At 42.6% G+C, this 23,318-nt stretch overlaps 1 protein-coding gene across 2 annotated transcripts in view; it reads left to right on the top strand.

Moving 5' to 3' along the window:
• The first annotated feature begins 2,503 nt into the window (after positions 1-2,503).
• Positions 2,504-23,318, top strand: part of LOC311267697 (protein kinase C beta type-like) — a 113,377-nt gene continuing 92,562 nt past the window's right edge. The window contains exons 1-2 of one of the 2 annotated variants that reach the window (XM_084370917.1): positions 2,504-2,980; positions 4,715-4,746. In XM_084370917.1, coding sequence (XP_084227043.1) covers positions 2,802-2,980; positions 4,715-4,746 — 211 coding nt within the window. In that variant the 5' untranslated portion in view covers positions 2,504-2,801. The remainder of the gene's footprint in view (positions 2,981-4,714; positions 4,747-23,318) is intronic. The other variant, XM_084370916.1, reaches the window with a different exon arrangement.

Below are 23,318 nucleotides of genomic sequence, written 5' to 3'. Positions count from 1 at the left end.
AAGCTTAGAAAACCTGCAGAAATACAAACAAAATGAATGCAGAGTATGGACAGAAGGCTCCATCCGTATAACGCTGATCATAAATGAGCCCTTAGGGAGGGATTTCTTGACAGTTAGTGCGGCCAAGAAACAATACCATCAACCAATAACCATTCCAATTTACATATGGGCATGTTAGTATTGTCTGAAGGCAGGCTTGAAAAATGTGACCATATCCTTTAATTTGTAGGAGAGCTGAATGTGAATCTTATTTTTCAGGATTATCTATAAGCTGTCTGGGTTTTGAAGCCATTAACAGTTTCTATATATGTATATCTATATAGCCTTAAAATATAGTGATATCATTTTAGAACCACTAAATCAACAGACAAAGATCTTCATTGACTGATTTTATTTTTATTTTTATTTTTGACTAAATAAACTAAATAAACACACTCTTTGTTTTCATGACTGAATAAACTGAATAGTCAAACTGACCTTAAAGGACAACACAATTTCAAACTGTTTACTTTATTTATATGTGGCGGACCCTGCCACCTGTTTTCCTCTGAGAACAGCTTGTTTATTCACTTATGGAAAAGATAAATATTTCTGAGTTGGTATCATTACCTCATTAATATGATAAACATTACAATTCTCAGAAAACTACATAGTGGCCCTTTAAACAAATCAGACAATCTTCTAACACTACAAAATGTCAACATAACCTGTAACATGACACAGGAAATGATCAGTAATTGACAGGGTAAACATATAACGATTTCATAATACAGATCCTGTTTGGATACATTAACTAACAGGCAGAGGCAGTCCTCCAGCTTTTTGAACGCCTGGTATTTCAAAGTCTTATTTTTAGTCACATATGAAGAACTAATTAAACTGCACTTTTAGGTAGAAAGTGAGAGATAAATAAGCTTTTACAGTTCAGACTCTCCAGGTAACACTTACCTTAAATGTCAGGGCAAAGTAAGGAAGTTAAAGCTCCTCTCTCTCTCTCCCTCTCACACACGTCTCTCCTTCTCTCACTAACACACACACACTCTCTCTCTCCCTCTGTGTGTGTGTCTGTGTGTGTGTCTCTCCCCCTCTCTCTCTCCCTCTCTCCCCCTTACTCTCTCTATGTCTCTCTCTCTCTCTCTCACACACACAATCTCTCTCAATTCAATTCAATTCAATTCAATTCAAAGGGGCTTTATTGGCATGAAAGTTTCAATAACAAACATACTCCCAGGAGTATTTTTAATTTTGAGAGGTCATTCAGCTCTTTGAAGTCTGAGATTAAAGAGTTGAACTTAAAATAAATGTTCCTTGTTTCATTGAATGTTTTACATTGTAGGAGAAAGTGCATCTCTGCCTCAACACATGTTCTGTTTTCTTTTGGTTGCCATGTTTTGTTTGTTTGTGTCTTCTTGTTTGGACTATCAGTTTGTGGTCACTGAGCCTGTACTTGGTGAGCATCTGTCTCTGCTTTCTATCTCTGACAGTAGAGAGATATTCTGCTAATTCATAATAGCAGATAACATTCTGATCTACTTTGGCTTTTAGTTTCTTCTTCCCAATATTCCAGGTAGGTTTCTTTACATTGTGTTATAATTTGCTTTACTCTGGTTGGTGTTTGGAGAGCAGTGTTGTTGTGAGGCTGAGACTGTGTCTGAGAGGGGGCAGTTAGCCTCAGTGCCAACTGACAGAGGGGACTCTTCTGGGCTCAGCTCTTGAGTTTGGAGGGCTTTGGAGTGGAGGGTGTCTCGGGGGCTGGATTTCAGGTGGTTTAAAAAGTTGAACGTTTTCTTTTGAATGTTAATTATCAGTGGGTATCTGCCTAATTCTGCTCTACATGCATTTGCTGGTGTGTTTCTGTGTACGTGTAAAATGTATTTGCAGTATGTCTGTCAGTCTGTATCTGTCTCATTTCTCTCACACACACTCTCTCTTTCCCTCTCTGTCTCTCTCTCTCTCGCACACACACACACACACACACACACACACACACACACACACACACTCTCTCTCCCCCTCACTCTCTGTGTCTCTCTCTGGCTGCTTGGCTCAGGAGGCGTAACAGGTTGCAGGCTTTAGGGCTGGTGGACCCTGAGTTACTGTTTAAGGGGCTGGTCTCTGCACGTCTTCGGGCTGAGTTTGAGCGTTATAATTATTTTGTTAATGACCCTGATGTGTCTCAGAAGGTGTGGTGTGTAGACGGGGCTGTTTGTAGCTTGAGGGAGACTGAACTGGTCTGGGATGCACAGTGTCCTGTATAGTGCTGTGATGAGCACCTAGACATGCTGTAATAAAGGTGGTTGAAAGTCAAAAGTCTCTCTCTCCCTCTTACTCTCTCTCTTTGCGTGTCTCTCTCTCTGTCTCTCTCTCTCTCTCTGTGTCTCCCACCCCCCCCCACCCCTCTCTCTCTGTGTCTCTCTCACTTACTCTCTCTCTCTCTCTCTCTCTCACACACTCCCTCCCTCTCTCTCTCTCTCACTCTCTCTCTCTGTGTCTCTCACTCACTCCCCCCTCTCTCTCTCTGGTACTGAGCGGCTCTCGGGGCTCTCGGAAGAAAAGGAGGAAGCAGAGAGAGAGAGAGAGAGAGAGAGAGAGAGCAGCGCAGCGGACTCCCGTCTACTCAACCGAAGGACCAGAAAAAACCCGAAACCCAAACAAACTCTCGAAAGCTCGACACCGGCAGCGGCACCTGAACTCCTCCACTCGGAGCAGCGCTCGAGACACGACTTCTTGCAGCCCCGGAGACGCTTTTGAGGCAGCACCAAGCGGTCCAGAGTCCCGGCAGAGAGACGCACAGCGGGAGAATGGCAGACTCGGCGGCGGCCAACAGCGACGGGGAGGACGGACCCCGCGAGCCCATGCGGGGCTTCGCGCGCCAGGGAGCCCTCCGCCAGAAGAACGTGCACGAGGTGAAGGACCACAAATTCATCGCGCGCTTCTTCAAGCAGCCCACCTTCTGCAGCCACTGCACCGACTTCATCTGGTGAGGAGGGCACACAGGGCTCAGTCTGAGCAGTCCATTTATCACAGTCATTACTTCATGATTCATGCTCTTTGACAATGAAATAAAGAAAGAAAAGGATGTGAGTTATGATAAATGTATATTTTAATAGACTTTCAGTTTGGAAATTGGTGGGTGCATCAAGAGGTGAAATTTAAAGTAAGGTGGCAAGTTCATGTCATGATTTCTTGGCAGTTTGAGTGAGAAAACTAGTCAGAGAGGGATAAATTAGGCCAATTGATGTGAAAAAGACAAAATGGCTGTGGTGTTTGATAGTATTACATCATTAAGTTACAGCAGGAATAAAGAAAGTGGGAGGGTGGCACCGGTTGCACATTTTCCCTCAGAATAAACATCGATTTTAGCCTCATTCATGTGCACGTTGAGGCTATATATGCAAGGTAGGGCAGAAGGCAAGACGGTGAGATATGTGGGCTGAGGTGATACAAAAAGGAAGCGCTGCTGCAGACCGGTGTTTGATGGTATTAGGTAGGCAGAGGAAATGTGAGGAAAAAAAACAAACATGTTGTCCGAAAGCGTCGAAAAAAGCAGTGCATTGCACCTGAAATAACCTGAGCGCCGAGAAAAAGTGTTTGACAGGGGTCAAACGCTGACCTCGCCTCAGCCTTCCTCCTCCTCCTTCTCCTCCTCCTCCTCTCTTCATTTTCCCCTCTCAGTCACCTGTACAGACATGTCACCATGCAGCCCACCAGGGTTTACTAGACAGTGTCAGCGCTCGGGTTATGAAATGACTCTCCGGCTCTATCTTGGCCTAATTTGTCGCGTTTATTATTATCATCTGCGCTGTGCACTATTCCCCAAACGGCCATTATTTAAGTCCTGTGATGGGCTTTTTAATTTGTGAATGGCTAAATGATCTGACCTAGAAGACGGGAATCAAATGGGATGGTCTCACTTGGTTGTAAATATCCCTCAATAGGGGAACACTTTGCACCATGATGTGTAATTGCTTGACCTGTTTAAATGATCAAACTGTCTATCTATCTATCCATCTATCCATCTATCTATCTATCTGTCTATCTGTCTATCTATCTATCTGGGTCAATAAGCATTATGAAAAAGAACAATGAGAGCACTCAGTGATTTCACACCCCTGGAGATTATCTATTTGTAGCCACAATATGAAAATGAGCAGGGCTGAATGGGAGTTCAAGCGTGTGCGCGTGTATGTGCGTGCACCTGCAAGCATCCCAGCATTCTCCATATACCATCGACTGGGTGTGGTTGCCCATTGTGCCCCGGGGGCAGCTGCAGCTCTGCCTAACAGAACAGTATGCGTGAGTGCACGTGTGAGGGTGTTTGCGGAACTAAAGTTGACCTCAGAGCTCGCGCTGTCCACCGTTGGCACAATAATCAAACTGCCCGGGCCGCCTGCATACCTCAGCGTGTGTGTGTTTTAATTCGGGCTCTTTTGGATAGAAAGCTGTAGCGCTGCACACAAATGGCAGACAGTATAAGACCTTTCTCTCTACACAAAATGTCTTGAGGCGAAGTGAGAGGGTTTCAGAACTCCTTCAAGTTATTTTCTTTGTCTGTGTGTGTGTGTGTGTGTGTGTGTCTGTGTGTGTGTGTGTGTGTGTGTGTGTGTGTGTGTGTGTGTGTGTGTGAGTGAGAGACAGTGTAGTGTATGTCCGCACACACACGTCTGTGCCTGTATGATGTTCAACCTGTTCTCTGTGTATGTTCTCTCCACAGGGGTTTTGGCAAGCAGGGATTCCAGTGTCAAGGTAGGTGGATTAAATGCACACACACACACACACACACACACTCACTCGCTCACACACACACACTTTCAGGTGGTGCTCCATAGCTACAGTAAATGATTGGATATCATCTCTGTCGCCTCACTTTTCCTTTTTTAGTCAGATCAATCTCATTCTTTGTCTCCCTCTATCTTTTAAGCCTCCTCTCATCCTCACCTTTGTCATTCCCTTCCACTGCTTGCTCCTTTTCTACCACTCAGCCTCTACTCCTATCTTCCTCTTTCTATCCCTCTTACTTTCTTCCCTTTTTCCTCATCTTTTTAATTCCCTTTCTTCTTCTATTCCTCTCAAGTGAACACGAAGGTTCTGAGCTCCTTTTTTAGGATTCAGAAGTCACAAAAACATGAACAACTGTAGGCTCGAAACTTCACTCATTTTCACAATGAGGGTCTGCCATTGTTTATTCATTCATATTGTCATATTATAAGTGGGTTTTAATGAACATCATTTCCAAAGCTCAGATCTTGGCTCAAAACGTCACTTACTCCTGTGTGCAATTCCTCCAAAGCATAGCAGTTTAAAAAACTCTCCTCGGGAACATCACAAAGCTCTTACTCCAGTAAAATGAATACTGATGAAAAGAAAGAGCCAACTTCCTTCAGATTAAAACATACGTGTTGAAAAAGGATTCTGTGAATGCAGCTGTGGATTTAGCTTTTCATATGAATGGAACTGTTTAAAGTCAGTGGGAAAAGTGTCTGTGAGAAAACACATCATGCAGCAGAGGAAAGTCTGGAGGCTCAGGCAAGGCCTTCTGTGCTTTATTCTCACTGGAGTGTACTGTAGGTGTAGATTCAAGTATGGATAGTAGGAAGAAGACCAAGGATGCGGAGGGAAGTGACTCAGCATGAAACACTCCCAGGCGTTTAATCAAAAAAGTCACATGTATAATAAGACGAGGATTTTTCATAGCAGACAAAATGATGATGATAATGCTGTTACTTGAAAGTATTAGGGATCTAATGTGGCTTGTTTTACCAGTAAACTGCTCAATTTTGAGAAATTTAAGGATATGGATTCTGGCAAGTACAGTAGTTTTAAAGGTGCAGTATGTAAGAATTGGCCACCTGTCGAATTCGTACTTCAAACAAATAGGGGGCAGCATATCACCACCTTATGATCGCCAGATGCTAACTGCCGCTAGCTGCAGTAAGCTAGTAATTTCAGTTAACAGGGCAGCTTGTGGCTGTAGTAACTGTCCATGCAGTTTTCTTGACATCAGACTGTCACGCTTGAGGTACAAAGTGGACAAGGGCTAGCTGGTTAGCACGCTAACTTCAATAGATATCTCTGCAACACATCAGCACTGTCATGTCTCCACTTTCTGTTGATAATTTGACTTCATTTTGAAATGTTGTAAACTAAAATGTTTACATATTGCACCTTTAAAGTTTGTTCACTTTGCATCCGCTCATAAAGTGCGTTGCAGTGGGAACTTCCTGCGACGATAAGTGGCATCTGATTTCGTGGCACTCGCCGGTTTCATGTACACAGAATGCTACATCTGCTTTGCTTTCTTCCTGCCTCTCATCCATCTTCTCCACACAGTAGAGACGGATTTAGCATCGGTTTTGTAGGAGTAGCCACAGGAAGTGACAGAAGCTATCAGAGAAACATATCCAGCTGACAAAAATGCAGTGGTGCTTTGGGCTATTTTTTATTTATTTTATTTTCAATTTGCTTGAAGTCTATGTTTTTCCACTTAACAGCCAACTGGATGTGTTCAAGGATTTTCACGTCTCCTAGCAACAGTGAAATATTCGGACGCATTACTGTCTATATGCTGTAGGATGGAAGAGGTGCTGTTCAACACAGCAGTGGGTTAGCTGGTAATTAACCTGTGTGCATATGTAATGGGTCAATAGTGTCCTTTAAGTGAAGCATCCGCTGCACGGTAGAGACCCTCTGTGCCTGTAGAGGAAGGGTTAGAGCACCTATGTAGTCTTAAGGAAGAGGGCACCCGTAGAGGGATGGATGCACAAAGGAGGAATAATTTTACATCTAAAATGTCAAATCTCACTCCAGCCGGTGCCCAAAATAACTTACAATGCTAACGTGTCTGTGTTTGAGTGATGGACTTAGCACTTAGCAACAGTTTGCAGTTACTTTCTTTCATCAGGTGTGCGTGTGTGTGTGTCTGTGTGTGTGCGTGTGTCCTGAGTTGCTCTCCGACCCATTTGTCGGTCTGGGGCAGGGTATCATTTCCCTAGAGCTCAGGGAGAAAGGGAATTCCTCTGCAAGGTCACGCACTCACACTCACACACACACACACACACACACACACACACACACACACACTCAAAGTCACATAACTCTCACAGAACTAGATGGAGTATTGTCTCATATACAACATTATATATTGTAGCGAATAAAACCTTTTTATTTTATATCATATAAATAATCCAATCAGAACATGAGATAAGTGTTGATGGCCTGTCAAATCACCTGTGTACCACAGCCCCTCTGTCTGCTGTGAGTGTGTCAGTGCCATTACTGTCTCAGATGATGTTTATAGATTGTTTTCTATGCTCGCTACCTGACTTTTTGCCTCTCTTTTCTTTCCTTATCGCTTCGCTGTTTGACCTTCTAATGGCTCTGACCTTTGACCCGCTCAGTTTTGGTTGCTTTGACTGTCTGTGATCCAGAAGAGGAACATTGATTTAGCATCTCTTATACTTTTTAATGCTAAAACTCACTTATTATGCCAACTGAATGCCTTTCCTGTGTATGTATTGAAGCCGAGTTATTCTAACAGAAAGTCACGTCATGATAGGGCCTGACCATTAAAAAAAGGCCACAACTGCATGTCTGTGCTATTGTTGGCCTGAGTAGTTTCAGATGACATGCAAAGCAAATGTTTATAGACTCAACAACTCAACTCAGCTACGCTTCATTAGCAGCATTCGACATTGTGACGTTTGTTCCTCTTAGTTTTCACTTTGCCACGTCATGGGTGAAAAAAGGAAGTTAGATTTGCTTCGATAAATTTGATATCTTTTCCATTTGTTAACACAGTAAGATGGATAGACAGTGCTTGCTTATAAAAAGTAAAAAAGACATACAGATCCTGCTCTTTGCTGCTGTATCAATCCAAGCAGCATGCTGTAGATTCAGCAGAGAGGAGGAGGAGGAGGAGGAGGGTGGGGGGCTGGGTGGAGGATTGGCACCCCTAACAGCCTTTAACAGGTTTCAGAGCGCAGCAGCAGCTTGTGGTAGTGAGTGTGCCTCAGAAGGATGTGGTGTAGATAGTTGTGTTGTCACTGTTTCAGACATGAACTGATGTTGTTCAGATCTCCTGACAGTCAGCTAATGTGACGCAAATAACTTCTTATTTATTCTTCAACCATGAACAGTGAATTGCTTGTTTGATTTTAGCAGTGATGAAATGTTACTAAGTACATGTACTTTAGTACTGTATTTAAGTAAATTTCTGTGGTACTTGTTCTTTACTCGAGTATTTCCATTTTCCCCTGCTTTATTCTTCCACTACACTTTGGTGGCACATATTGTACTTTTTACTCCACTACATTTGTTTGATAGCCTCAGTTGCTGGTTACCCTGCAGATAGCCTGATGCATCAGAGTGAAAGTAGCACACTTTTAAATATATGGTTTTGACACTTGGGTAAAAAAACCCACTGAATCAGCTAGTCAGCCTGGCCCACCAATATATACATAACATATTTAAGTACTTAAGTACATTTTTTTGCCAGAAAATTACTTTTGACACTTGAGTAAATTTAATATTAGATACGTTAAGACTTTAAGTCAAGTACTGTATTTATATAGGTAACTTTCACTTTTACCAAAGTAATATTTTAACACGATGTCTTTACTTTTACTAAAGTATGATTTTTTTGGTTCTTTTTACAAGACTGTGTTTCAGCTATTTTAAGATCACACACAGATCAGTATCTGCTGTTAAGTGAACATGCTGTACAGTTAACAATTCAAAGATAATTTCAAAGTGACGACTGCCCCAAAGCTTTGTGAAGAACAAAACTAAAAACGACAAATTTTAGAAACTAAAAATTGAATTAGGTTAGAAAAATAATATCGAAAAAGATAGTTTCACTCACAGTCACCTGTTCATCCACTAAACATCTTTTTTCCCTCTTTGCTTTTTCGTTGGTGAGAAAAGGGAGTGAATGTTGCACATGAAGAAGAAAGACAAGCTGGGCTGTTTGGACGGTGGTCTGCAGTCTGTTGCAGCGAGGCCGGTTTGGTTTTGAATAAGCTGATCGATCGAACGTTGGTTGGACAAAAAAAGCAATTTGAAGATTTCAAACCAATCATAGTTGCAGTTCTGTTTTGCATATTGTGTAACTGTACAGAGCAGCTCACTGCCTTCGTGCTGTTGTAGCTGTAAACAGTAAAGTGTAATGCCTCAGTGGGATTCTGGTGTTTAGTTTTCCATACACTGGAAGGAGTGTAGGACTCAAAGGGCGGGAGCATTATGTAATATGGTCTATCAAAGATGTGTGTGTGTGTGTGTGTGTGTGTGTGTGTGTGTGTGTGTGTGTGTGTGTGTGTGTGTGTGAGTTTTGAGAATATTTCAAACTTCATTGGCGTTTGGAAATTGTGTGTGCACGTGCTTCATGTTCCATTTAATGAGCGGGTAAGCGCTTATTTCCTTAATGGCTGTTTGTGCAGAAATGCGTGCTCTCTAATGCTTCCACGTGATCGGAGTGTGTTAATAACGAGTTAGGTTTCAGCTTGTAACAGGCTGTCGAGTGTCCTCCACTGTCTCCACACAGACTTAATGGACAAATTATCCCTTTAGAGAGCTTGAGAGGGATGGAGGGAGTGGGGGGGGGGGACACACTGAGTGGCAGGAAGTGTGAGAAACAGGGCAAACAAGGAGGGAAAGAGGGAGTATCGCATTAAGATGCCTGGAAAGATGAAAAAGAAGGATGGTGAGATGAGAAGGGAGGAGGGAGAGGCACAGGAGGATAGAGAGAAGGAGTGGGGGTGGAATTCATGGAGGGAACAGGGTGAGACAAAAGGGGGAGAAAGTGAGTGGGAAGGGTGTAGGAAGGAGAGGAGGATTACGTGTGATTTCCTTGAAAGTTGCAAGGAAAGTAGGGAAAAAGACGACAAGAGATACGTCCTTCGAGAGCAAAAACTAAAAAGTGCAATCTTGTAGCATGATGTAATATGAGAGAACATACGGTATAGTGTAGAGCAAGAGAACAGAGGGAAGAAAGGGGGTTAAAAAAAGGAAATGATGAAAAGAGAAATTGAGGAAGGGCAGAAATAGAAGACATGCACGCTCTGTAATATTTCCATAATGTATTCAATCCACCATCCTATTCAGCATCCTAAATATAATCCTTTTATAGTGTATATGAGGTCTTGTTGTGCATACTGTAACATGCTGTGCTGTCGCTAATGACGCCACCAATACAAACCTTGGTTGCGTTTTCCAACGAATTTCGATCCCGTTCTGCCCAAAACTCCCAAAAATTCGAGTGGTATGTTCCTGCAGGCAGAGGGCAATTACTGTGCATGTATTTTAAAAAAGAAAGTGGAATAGGTTTAACAAGGCAGATGGTTTGAAAATGAATGAGAAAGGTATGCTGGAATGACACTCGAGCATGAGAGGTGGTGGGTGAGAAAATGGACATGGAAGAAGAAGAAGAGGTAGCAAAGAGGCGAGAGAGGAGAGATAAAATGGTGTAGGCACGGGGTGTAGATTGCACCTAAAACAAGCCCATAAAGGTGTTGTTTGCTGCGGCTATTAGCGCTCTTCAAAAGGAGAAATGTATGTATTTATAAAGAGCACTGTTCAAGAGCTCTATTCAAGCGTCCCTCTGACTGATGGCGTCTTTTGTGTCGGGGTTTAAGCGAACGTCTCTTGCTTTCACGCTGCTGTTGGGCACCGTGCCCGTGCACAGCTCCGCTGGATTCAAATCACATGTTTTCTGCCTTCTCACGAGCCCGTTCGGGTTCAAATGAGTTAGTGAACATTTGCAAACATCTGTGTCTGTTGGCGGTGCCGAACGGCAGCTCAGGTGCTACTGCAACTCCAACCTGTGTGGGCGGGAGGTCTCCAGATCCAAAACCTGCCTCCTACACACACAAACACACACATACATGCATGCACACACACACACGGATCACGGGAATGCACGCATGAAGCCAAACGGGTGTTCATGCATGAAGACATGAAACGCAGAGAAACACAGAGCTAATGCCGAGGTGTGTCACTGAGATCTTCCAGCAAAGGGAAATGGATGAAAACATATCTGACTCAGTCACCTAGTCTTTTGTTTTTCCACCTCCTTTGCGCTCTTTGTTTCCCCGATTTCTGTTGACCTGCCGCCCTCACTCGCTCTTTCTTTTTCAGTTGTTCTCTCTCTTCCTCACCTTCACCCATTACTGTCCAGCTTTCCTTTCTTCCCTGCTTTCTTTCCCTGTCTCTGCTCACTCGTCTTAACCTTCACTGTTCCGTCGTTCCCAGTATATCTCCCTCCTTGTTCATCTTACTTCCCCTGTCTTCCACCCGTTCCTCCGGCTCCCCACTTCTCCCTCCACCTCTCTCTCTCTCTCTCTCTCTCTCTCCATCTCCCCCTCTTTCTCTCTAGTGGCTGTGTGTTGGAAGCTGTGGGCTTTGATGCTTTTATAAATAGCCCAAGTGTTCCACTGAGAGTACCACCAAATGGGATGGATGGATAGATGGATAGATGGATGGGGGAGTGGAGAGGGGGATGGGAGCGGAGGGAGGGCTGAGTGTGTAGGTGTGAAGGGAGAACATTGAAAAGCGCCGGAGAAAAAAAAGGAAAAGGATTAAAAAGCGACAGAGGCAGACAGAGATGCTTATTGGAAGCATTGATTGGAGAATAAAGATTTGTAACCGTGGGGGTTCTCAATCGATCGGCCCCTCAGAAATGCAGTCAAAACATACCTTTAGTGTGTCTATTTCTGTGCTGTAAATCATTAAATAAGAAGTGGTTTGCTGCTCAACGCGAAAAACTGGCATTTCCTGCAAGTGATAGACTGAGCTGTGCCTCTTGCATTTGCATCATTAGGCTTGCTTATCGGTAAGGAGAACACTTCATAGGTGTGAAATGATGGACTGTGTTTTGCCGAACGTGTGGATTGTGGAGTGTGAGACCCTGAGTTGTGCAGAGTTTCATTAGCATGACATTTTTTTTTAACTGACAGCTCTTCTTGTCACGTGGTCTCGCTGCTCTTTTAGAGACTCCTCCACCTTTGCAAACATAACTCTGTCAAGAAACTGTCAGTTCTAATGATGTAAAACAAGTCTGCAGCCATGGTGGCAGTGCTTTGTGGCTGTACTAATGCACGCTGGGACATCAGCATGCCGACACGCTCATAACGACCTTGCTAACACGCCAATGTTTAGCAGGTGCAATGTTTGCCATCTCAGTTAGCATTTTAGCATGCCAGGTAGTAGTGTTGTCAAAGTAACGAAATATCGATTAATATCGATATCGAATATTTAAAACCATTTCAGTGCAAAATTTTTTTACAGTGTTGATACTAGTAGCTGCATTTTTATCCCTCTCCTCTCTTGACACATGCACCGCTGTAGTGCCTACATAGTCCCACCTCCTCCAGAAGTACCATAGATACTGTATTGCTTAACACACAGTACACACATTCACACTGTGAATCAAGCCATCAACCAATCACATTGTGCCAGGCAGACACCACGTCACAACTCATGACGATGGTGGAATAGTTATTAAGCAACATATTCACAAGCAGGTGTTTTGCGTAATTTTTTTCATCACATCGCCGGTGTGTGAAGGCCTTCAAATACAGATAAAACAGAATGTGATCATTTACTCATACTTTCTGAAAATTACTCAACTGAAACAGTACAGAGACAATAAGTACAGAGTATTTTTAGCCAACATTGTCAGCAGCATGTTTCAAACAAGTTGGGACAGGAGCAACAAAAGACTGGGAAATTTGTGGAATGATCCAAAAACACCTGTTTGGAACAATCCACAAGTAGACAGGTTCGTAAGTAGGGAAACATGCAGTAGGTGATTTTAGGGCAGACGAGAGTGGAAACTGTACCCCTTGAATGACCAAAATACGTGCCTCTTATTAACCTGCCATCCCTCTCCATCCCCACCTAGATCACTAGTAGGCAGATGCCACCCTATTTAGACCCACACCTGTAAATGACACATTTATTAAGAGAGATTCAATTTTATCAGGCGCAGCTATTCTAGCCTTTACGGCGCTAGCGACCCAGGAAATTTACAGAGCAATTGCATGACGCTAGTCAGCCAATCAAATCTGTACATTGGGTTAAGCCTTGTGATTTGAGTGAGACAGTTGCCCACACAGTCGAGAGACGAGATAAGAGAGAGAACAGTCGGGAAAAAATAGACATGTACACATGTGGCACTGAATGATAACACAAGTTAGAAATTATGATGACATTTTCTCTAACTTTATCTGTTTGAGTTGAATTTTGCAGTTTTGTCAGTTTCCTCAATGTTATGGAGGGGGGGACAAGAGATGGAGAAATGAATGTTGATACAAAATTGAACATGGCAAACCATATAATAGTTGTTGAGACATTTCAATAAAATCAACAAATGTCAAAGGGGATCAGCAAAGTCAGAGGGATCCATCATCTGGGCACCGTGAATGTCCCTGCAAAATTTTACAGCATTACATGCAACACTTCATGAGATCGCCTTCCTGCTAACGCCGCTAAAAATACAGTATCACTAAAACCTGCGTCACGCAAACACTCATTGTAGCAGCACAACCTTAAAAAATGTTTTTTTCTTTAAGTCTGTCTCCTGATTATTTCCAGTGAATCACTGACCTCGTCCAAACAGTTTGTCAAGGGCATTATTTTCAGCCTTTTCAAGAGTTCATGTTACATAACGCCATTGTGCCGTCTTTCATGCCACTGCGGTGCGTATAACAGCTCTGATAGTGAGCCTCAGCCGGCTTATTGATAGGGCCAAAAATATTGCAGCATTATAGTGTATTGATTTTTCCTACATTCCCCCGGTGCCTTTCAGACACAACAAACTCGCATCCTAAACAGCTCGGCTCACGGCACACGGCTACATAGAATGAATCATATGTTTTAGGTGGGAAGGCTCGCTCTGATTATTACTAGTGGAGGCGACTCCGCTGTGTAGGTTTTATTGAAATGGATTCTGAATGTTGTTGTACCGCTGCACCCGTTCGAAGCTCTAAATGTAATGCCACAATCTGAAAAGAGGAATTCAAGGAGTGGAATTATCCGTCAAAGTTAAGGTCAAACCCTTTTAATTCCTGTCTGCAAAATTATGCAGCGTTAAGAAAATTCTAATTGAAAATGCAGCGTACTACAGTAGGACTGAAGCGACTGCTCTTATTTGCTTCATTTACAGTTGGAACTAAACATGCATGCAAACTGAGACTCTATTATGGCTTTGTTTATAGTTTTTCTGACAGGCATGCTACAGTAACACCCAGTGTGTTTCCTCCCATGACTGCTTCCTCTTCTCAGTTTAATGTGGAGGGTGTTAAAGAGCTGTCGTGTGCGTATCTGTCAGTGTGTGTGCATGTTTGAGAGCGGCTCTAATGTGAGAGACTGTGCATATGTGTGCGTGCCTCCTTCAGTGTACTACCACAGAAAAGTGAGCGCGAGGGTGAAGCAGTCGACGTTAAAACAGGAGTTGTCACCAAGGTGGCTATCTGATGCATCTGTGTGTGTGTGTGCTTGTTATTCCACAGGTATGCGTGTGTGCGCGACCAAGTCTAATTTTACCTGTCAATGAGGGCCGGCTCCTTTTGCTCTGATCTACTTTCACACATCTGAGCACTCCGATCGCTTAGAGTGTGTTTGTTTGTGTGCGTGCGCTTGTACTCACTTTCAGTTACACATGGACACACTATCTCCTTCAGGGCTCGCTCGTCCTCGCCTGCTGACATTTGCGGCAATAGTACACCCGTTGCTACGGTGACACCTTGGAGACATATCGAGACGGATCGGACGGCCAATGTGGGTCAAGCTCATTTGACATCACAGCCTGCAGACACACACAGACACACACATAAACAAAAAAAGACAGGACACCAGATCTTGTAGCTAAAATTGGACTTTTCCTCCTCTGATCAACAAATTAAGAAAAATGTAGTTTATTAAAACTATGTCACATGTTCTGTCTAAGTTGATGAACTTGAAAACAAGACTAAGGTCCAATCCCAACGTCCCCCCTGAGGCCTTAAGCCCCGAGTCCTCAAGGACTTTGCTGATGTTACCTGGTAAATGTTTTGAGTGAGAGAGTCTGCAAGGAGCTGAAATGGTATAAAATTGACCCTGTAGGACTTCCTATTTTACTTTTCAAAATATATATCCTTCTAAGAGAAAAAAAAAGTACACATAAATACAAATAGAAACATAATCAGTCTCAGGTTTCGGGAAATAAGTTCCATAATGTTTCAAAAGCGTATTACTTTTTTTGTTGCGTAAACTGAGTGATTTAAGTAGAGAATCAGTTGAAGGAGAAAATGTCTTATCTTAGGCAGTGATTTAGAAAATGTCCGTTTGTGAATAAGAAACGTTGCATATAGAAAAGTGAAAGCATTTGGGTTATTTTTGTTTTTCGGGTTTACTCTGGTAACCCACCTGCATTTAATTTTACGTACTGTGGGGAATTCCCGTAGGTACAGAAAGTGTCCAAAAAGGGCTCAAAATGTCTGTCAGATAGCCTCATGCACATCATGATTTGACAGTGGGACAGCCCTAAACCCTCAGGGACTTACCTCAAAGTTTGTGAGTCTGTGAATGTGGACATTCGGATTAGACCTAAGACTCTGCTGTCATGCTTGTGGCTCTGTGAGGCACAGCATGTTTTGAGCTGATTGCTAACAATGACTAATCTAACTAGGACTGCAATCAAAGCTCCTGTTGTGTAGATGGTTGATTTCGAGTCTCATTCCCAACTTGTCAAATACTGATGCTTTCGGATGGCGACCAATGGACACAACAGGCTTATAATGACACTGCATAGACAGTGGATTCATCCTGAGGGCATCGTGACTAGCTGTACTACATTTAATGGAAATCCTTGGAATAGTTGGCCTAATGATAGACACTGACAGAGCATGACTAAAAAGCAAAGGTCTAGAAAGTTATTGTTGAGTTCTGTGGCGTCACCAACAAATACTTGAAGCGTTCCTTAAATAGGGAAGTGCAGCCATATGAGTCATTCTGAAAGGCACGCACAATAGACCTACAGTATTTAGACATTTAGGTAATCAGCCTACAGTAGTCTCCACCTTCTATCTGTCGGATAGAGGTAACAACTCTTTAGTATTTAAGATCGTGTCGTTACAAAATGTCAGCTCATTAAACCAATGCCTTGTTGGCTGTTGACATTTTTGTACCACAGTTGTACCGCATGAACAGGTGCTAACTCATTGTGAATCTGTGTCAGTCCCAGAGAGTGCCATCATCTATACTTAACTCTGTCAATAGCTGCCTCCCTACAGCACAGAAGGGAAATGGCTCATTGTGCCTGTGGCTTCTGGGTTGGTGGCAGCCACCAGCCGCTCTGACCAGTGACCAGGCATCATTACAGTCTCTATGAGGGGGGTGTGGACATTTCTGACAGCAGCACAGGAGCTGTGGTGCTGTTTTATTGCTTAAAGTAAACATATCTTTCATTACTTCTTTACTGTGTGAGTTGTGCCAATAGTGCACTAGTTAAACAGAATCACTCTGGAAATAATTCACAGTCTGCGCAAACAGCCTGGGCTGTCCTCGGTAAGCCCTGTTTGAACCTGACGTATGAAGCAAGTCAATGTCAATTATAGCTGACATTTACAACACTTTGATCTCTGCCATTAGAAATCCAAGCAGAAGAGGAATTTTACTTGGAATCAGCTTGACTTTGCTGATGGACGCATTACAGAATGATAAAATTAATATACCTAGTTGGCCCGCCGATGTAAAGTCTATGTGTGGGAAACACTGGAGTGTTATTTGGAACTAGATGCTGATATTTGGGGCTTTTCCATTGGCACTTTTAGCCGCGCTGAGTCAAACTGTGCCACATTGATTTGCGTTTCTATTAACACTTTTACCCCACTGAGTTGAGCCGAGGTGCGCCTGACGAGTGGGACAAAAGCATGCAGGTGTCTCGTGGCTGCAGACAGCCCATGATGACCCCTGTCTCTGGTCCAAACAAGCTTGTGTACGATACTCAACTCATGTCTGTGCAGGAAACCAGAGAGAAAAGCTATTTAAAAATCTGTCAGTGCTTTTGTAGCTTCAGCTGAATCTCCATTTGGCGAGTTGACCACTACTCAATACAAGATCATCATTAGATAAAGACACACCCTCAAGCAGGTAGCCCTGTTGTAATGGAAATACAATATCCCTGTCTCACTGGGCTGACATGCCGAGTCGAACTGTGTCAAGATGAGCGAGCACATGTGTATGGAAAAGCCCCCTTGGTGTTCTTTTAGACAACAGATTTAAGAGTACCTGAGGCATGTTGGAAATATGGTAAATTTCCACTTCCTCAAATGTGGTCTTGTGTCTTTCCTTTCGGTGAGAAAATAACTGTGATGAGAAATGGATTTTTTTGTGGCATGACTCGGTGGTTCAATTCTTTTAAGAAAAGGTTCATGTAACGATGGTTTTGTTGGAGGGATGCTGCACCATCACCTTTTCTCTTGTGATACTGTCCATACCGTGGATGTACTTTTGAACAATATTACCTAAATAGAGAAAGTCCTGAAGTACTGACACTGACTTTTTATGAAAGGCTCCGAAAGGCAACACAAGAAGTGACACTTAGCACAAACTAAACAGAGAGTACACACAAAAAAATAAATTAAATCTGCTGCAGTCTCAGTAAAGACGCCAGAGGTGTTTCCAACTCCATTCCACCCACATTACTCTCACCACAGTAACATCACCGTGCCCCCTCTGCTTGTCCTTTCTTCAATTATTCACTCTTCCACCACTTGTCTCCTACATGATCACAGTCACAGGACCTTTGTTCTGCTCCGCAATTGTTGTTTCTAATGCAGGTGATCTCCGAATTGAAACTGATCAGTTGCAATTTGACCAGATGACTCGATGAGCTACACGTCTAAAACGTGAATCACAGTGTGTAGGTGGGGTGGCCCACCTGGATTACGAACTGCTGGGGGTGTTGTGGGTTTTAAAATGTACTATGATATAATTTCTGGGACAAAAGGCCATTCAATTTCTCGCCGGACACAATTTCACAGACTGAATACTGAAAAGTTTGGAGTAAATGGTTGCGGAGGTGCTGCTCTGTCTTTCCCCAGGCATCTGTAGTGGTTCTCCTATTACATAACTACATGAGACATACATGTAGCACTGGAAACAACAACTTCCTTTCCGTCTCAAGGGAAGACACGTGAACACAGAGACAGATAGAGCACATAGAGATTTTGGCCTATTTTGCTACCATCACATGACTTCTTTCAGACTAAGTTCAAGTTCAAGTTCAGACTTATGTTCTGGGGTATGCAAATGAGTGCATAATTAATTAGATATGTCATTTGCATGATTTGAACATTTGTAATACAAAAATATGGGGGCGTTTCATTGTGATACCTATTTGTAAAATATTCACCTATTCACGATTTTGATTGCCTGAAATATATGGAAATACATATCCTTAAAGCAACGTTATGTAACTATACTTGTAATAATACTTTTTCACTTAAACAACTTTTTGATTTGGGTGCACCAGCACATAATTATTGGGTGCAACAGAAAAACTGCGATAGTTTCAGTCGTTATAAAAAATAAGCCTCTAAATCTCAGGTGCACTGGTGCGACCAATGAAAATGTTTAGTTGCACATGACAGATTTTTGGGTGCATGTGCAACCAAAATAGTTACACCCTGGAGCCCCTATACCCATGATTCCCTGTGTAAAAAGCATTTGATTGTTGAACAAGTATTTTCACCTCGCTTGGTCAGATGCTAGATTTCTGTTCTGGAAATGTATCCAAATTAGTGCATTTTTAATTAGATAATGCATCATTTGCATATTTACACATAAAATAACTTACTAACAATTCATTTTCTTAACATAAGTAAACAACTGGGGAAAGTCCATGGTGGTATCTATTAGGTAAAAACTGGTGCTGTCTCCCCATAAACTTATATTTCCAAAGGTTGCTGACGTCACTGGTTGACTCAAGGGGGATCAACCCCCCACCCCCCCACCCCCCGCGCATACATGTGGTGCCCTTTTTATTTTTTTCACCCCCATCCCTTAAACATCCTGAGTCCATTGCTGGCTGATGTACACAGCTAGAACAATCAGGTTTTCTGACAAATGTTGTTGGAGGGTTTGTTTAGAGGAAGTCTTGTCAAGGTCGTGATAATATTCTGTTTATGCTGATATTACAGTGTTTTTCAGTAAGTTTATGATGTGTTTAAGCTACAAGCATTCCTGGCAGTGAAAACAATTTATCTCTGAACATGTGTGTTTCCAGACTTCACTGTTCAGTAAGGACTCACTCCAAGTTTGGGCTTTCTGTCTGAGGTGTGTTTGTGTGCACATCTTCTGATATCAACAGCAAAATCTAAATAGGGGAAAATGGGGTTTTCAGAGTTGCTCCACTTCTCTGTGTGTGTCTAAGTTGTGTGTGTGTGTTGTCTGATGGAGACCAGCTAACTATGTCATTTTTGCTCCTGAGATACTTTAACCCATTCGTCTATGGATGGTAACCTAGCAACAGGGACCCGAGCCGGCAGGAGTGCACTGATCCCAGACCTCTTTTTCTGTCTCTTCCTCCGTCTGTGTCTGTTTCTTTATTTGACTTTCAGCTTTTGGTCTCTCATCTGTCATCTGTCCCTTCCTCCTCTCTTTCTCTCTGCCTTCACCTCCAGCAGTCTGTCTCTGTGCCCCGCTCAGCCCTCATTAGTTTACTTTTATTCTGTTCATCACTTTACAAATATAATATTGAGTTAAGACTTAATGCACTAGGAGAGTGTATTGTTTGAATATCACCCACCCACGGTATCTTCAGTTTGACATTATCATAATCTTTCACTCCTTCTTCGTGCGGTGGATGAACCTCTATGACCGTAATGGTGTTTTTTCCTATCATGCCATCAAAACCCAGAAAAGACACGAGGCAGACATGTTTCTTTATCTGTGAAAATATGTTTACATCTTGTGTGTTATATATTTTCTGCGTGTGTGTGTGTGTGTGGGGGGGGGGGGGGGGGGTTGTGTGTGTGTGTGTGTGTGTGTGTGTGTGTGTGTGTGCGTGTGTGTGCGTGTGTGTCTGTGTCTGCACATGTAAAGAGGATAACAGGCAGCCAGGCAGTACTGGTCTGTTGCCAAGCATTGAGCGAGCTGTAGTCTGTGCCTTGCCTTGCCCTCATACACACACACAACACACACACACACACACACACACACACACAAAACCTTTTGTATTAGAATAATACCAATCACATTTTGTCGCTGTAGTTAGTTATTATGCTTTTACAGTTGTTGGTTTTCGGCTTTCTGTTACTGTAACACTGATAACTACACAAGGTCCACATCACCCTGTGTGTTCTGTTTCGTAGCTTCAGAGAGTCTGTGTAAATGTGGCTACATCTAATTCACACATTTTGACACCTTGTAAAGTTTTTCTCTTTCTACACAGGAAGGGTTAAATCTTGCACGAAAGACTGAGTCCTTTGTAGCGGACCGGCTTCGATTCCAACCTGCGACCTTTTGCTGCATGCCATCCCCCATCTCTTGCCCTTTCCTGTCTGTCATATCTCCAGCTGCACTATGGAATAAAAAGGCTCTTCAAAATAATAATAATAATAATAACTAGAATGGCACTGAGTAGAGCACATACCTCCACCATGGCCCTACAGTGCAATGGGCATGTCAGTCGCTAACCAAGGCCAGTCCATTATTCCCTCCCTTAGGAAAACTCCCTATCTAACAATGTTAAAGAAAGCTAGATCCACACCTTAACTTTACAGGGTCTTCTTGGGCTGAAACCCATCCGCCTTCCAAGTTTTGTAGAGATCCTTTCAGCAGTTTTTGTATAATCCTGGTGACAAACCAACTTTTGGTGTGGATCCGAAACTTCTTCTGGATCCGTACCAAAAAAATCCCTGGATGTCTAACTTTATCCAGATCCACACCATAACTTTACAGGTTTTCTTCTGGTCCAGGATCCATCCTCCATCTGAGTTTCGTGGACATGGGTTCAATAGTTTTTGTGTAATCCTGGTAACAAACCAACCAACCAACCAACAAACAAACAAACAAATGAACACGGGTGAAAACATAACCTCAGGAGGTTAAAACAAAAAACAAAAAAGAACATGACAACACACACGGACTCTGGAATTAAACAGCAAATAAGTTATTTGTGAAAAACTGCCTCTACGCAGTCCCGACAACTAACGCTTCAAAAGATAATGGGCTTTGCAGGTAGAAACAGGTCGTCCACTAATTGCTCCCCTTGTTCATGTGTTGAAGACTCTTTAACAAGAAAGACACTGAACCTGACGGTTAGGTTCGTGTCTTGTATGGCAGCTCAGTGCCATCGGAGCGTGAGTGTGTGTGAGAAGGAAATTGTAAAGCACTTTTGATAAAAGTGCCCATTTGGAGTCATTAATGCATCACTCATGTTGTGCCACAGGATTTTCAAGAAACACCACAATACTTGTTCAGATGAGCATCTATATAATAGACATTTTCACAAAGTGGACTCTGTGTTGAGTCATATTGTTGTTGGTACGTGATATTGTTGCACAAAACCACAGTTTGCTGTTGACCACAGAGGACAGCCTTAAAATTGACTTGAATGCACACATCTTCGGCACAGAAAGCATTGAATTTCACATTGCACGTTCATGATAATGTATCTTTGCAGAAGATCAGCAAATCAGACTGCACCAGCATTTATTGTTATGAAACTCCATGTACAAGCAAAGATGTTTTCAACTTAACAACCTGTATTTAGTTCATTATTTGCTATTCAAACCTGTTAGTCTCATCGGCTCTCTTGTTAATATCTGCAGCTCTTCACTCTCACCCCTCTGTCCTCTCTCTCCCACTCTCTCTCCCTCGTCCTCTTCATACCACACTTCTAACTCTCCGAATTAATGAGTAAATCAGCAGATTAGATTTAACTGCATGCTGAGGACGATGACTTTACTCTTCAGCAGAATTAAAAACAGAGAACTGTACAGATTTAAGAACTCGAGCGTTTCTATTTTCTCGAACTTTCCTTCCCTCAGTTATATTTTTCTTGCCGTCTGGTCCCAAAACAGCTGGTATTGTTTGCGGGGGAGTTAAGAGAGAGAGAGAGAGAGAGGTGGGCAGGAGAGAAGTTGATGTACAGTACAGGAGATTACAGGGTTCTGTGTGTGTGTGTGTGTGTGTGTGTGTGTGTGTGTGTGTGTGTGTGTTTCGGCTGGACATATTCTGAAGTTGCCAGTCCGGGTCATAATGCGGAGGTAGATGTGCTTCTGCTATGAGAGGAAACTAAGTGCCCTCAATACACACAAACAGAAGCACAGATAGTGAAGAGACAGCTGCTGTTGGTGCAAGAATTAACAGTGTAAATGTCTTTTTATTTACAATAAGTGTTGCTTTTCAGCGTCAGTCTTTCTCTCTCTTCTGAATTATAAGTAGGACTTTATATTGAACCTCAGTAGTTTTAAATACTGAGCAAAATTGTGATAGAACAGTAATTAGTAACTAAAGCTGTCAGAAAAATGTTGTGGAATGAAAAAAATATCTGCTCCTGAGATGTGAAGCCATTTTTTTTCTTCTTCATGACATTTCTAAAATAATGAGTAATCAAACAACAATCAATACTGAAACTTGTAGCCCTATTGGCAACGTCTGGTCAGATTCAGAAGCATTAAATCATAATTTAACCAATTAGCAGTGTGACTCCATGGATGGAGTTATGAGAGATGAAATGAGACTACAATGCAGATGGAAAGTGATCAAGAAAGAAGGGAAGTGGAATTTAAAATGACCGGATAAGAGACAGATGAATGAGTCAGATGGAAGGGTAAAGTCAGAGACACTCATGCTCTGACGGACAGAGACGGAGAGAAGGAGATGGAGTGAATGAAAGATGGTGAGAGGGATGCAGTGAATGGGAGAGAGATGGAGTGAATGAGAGAGGATAAGGGTGGAGGTGTAAGCTGGACCACGTAAAATCGTCTTGTGCCAGAACTCTTTCACAGCGCTGGCACAGAGCTGAAACTGAAATCGAACGCAGCGAGAAGCCAGCCAGACTGTAGTGTCTCCTGGTTTTTTGTTTTTTTTGTAATTGAATGTAGGATAGACACTATTGAAAGGGACAACACCACTCACTGACAATCACAGGGGTCACAGACAAACAGGTCCGTGTAACACTATTGGAGGGGACTGCATCCTCTTACCTATGTGTGATCGATCACTAATCACCACCATCCATGCTGAGACTGTTGTTGGCGACATGACATTGCCTCTATTCATGTATCAATACGTCATGTAGAATACACTCTTTCATAAGCTAAAAAAAATACAAG

Source organism: Pagrus pagrus (genome assembly GCF_965226575.1).
Source record: "Pagrus pagrus genome assembly, chromosome: 13".
Classification (NCBI taxonomy): Eukaryota; Metazoa; Chordata; class Actinopteri; order Spariformes; family Sparidae; genus Pagrus; species Pagrus pagrus.
The sequence above is the reverse complement of the archived record's forward strand: the minus strand, read 5'-3'. Positions and strand labels throughout refer to the sequence as shown.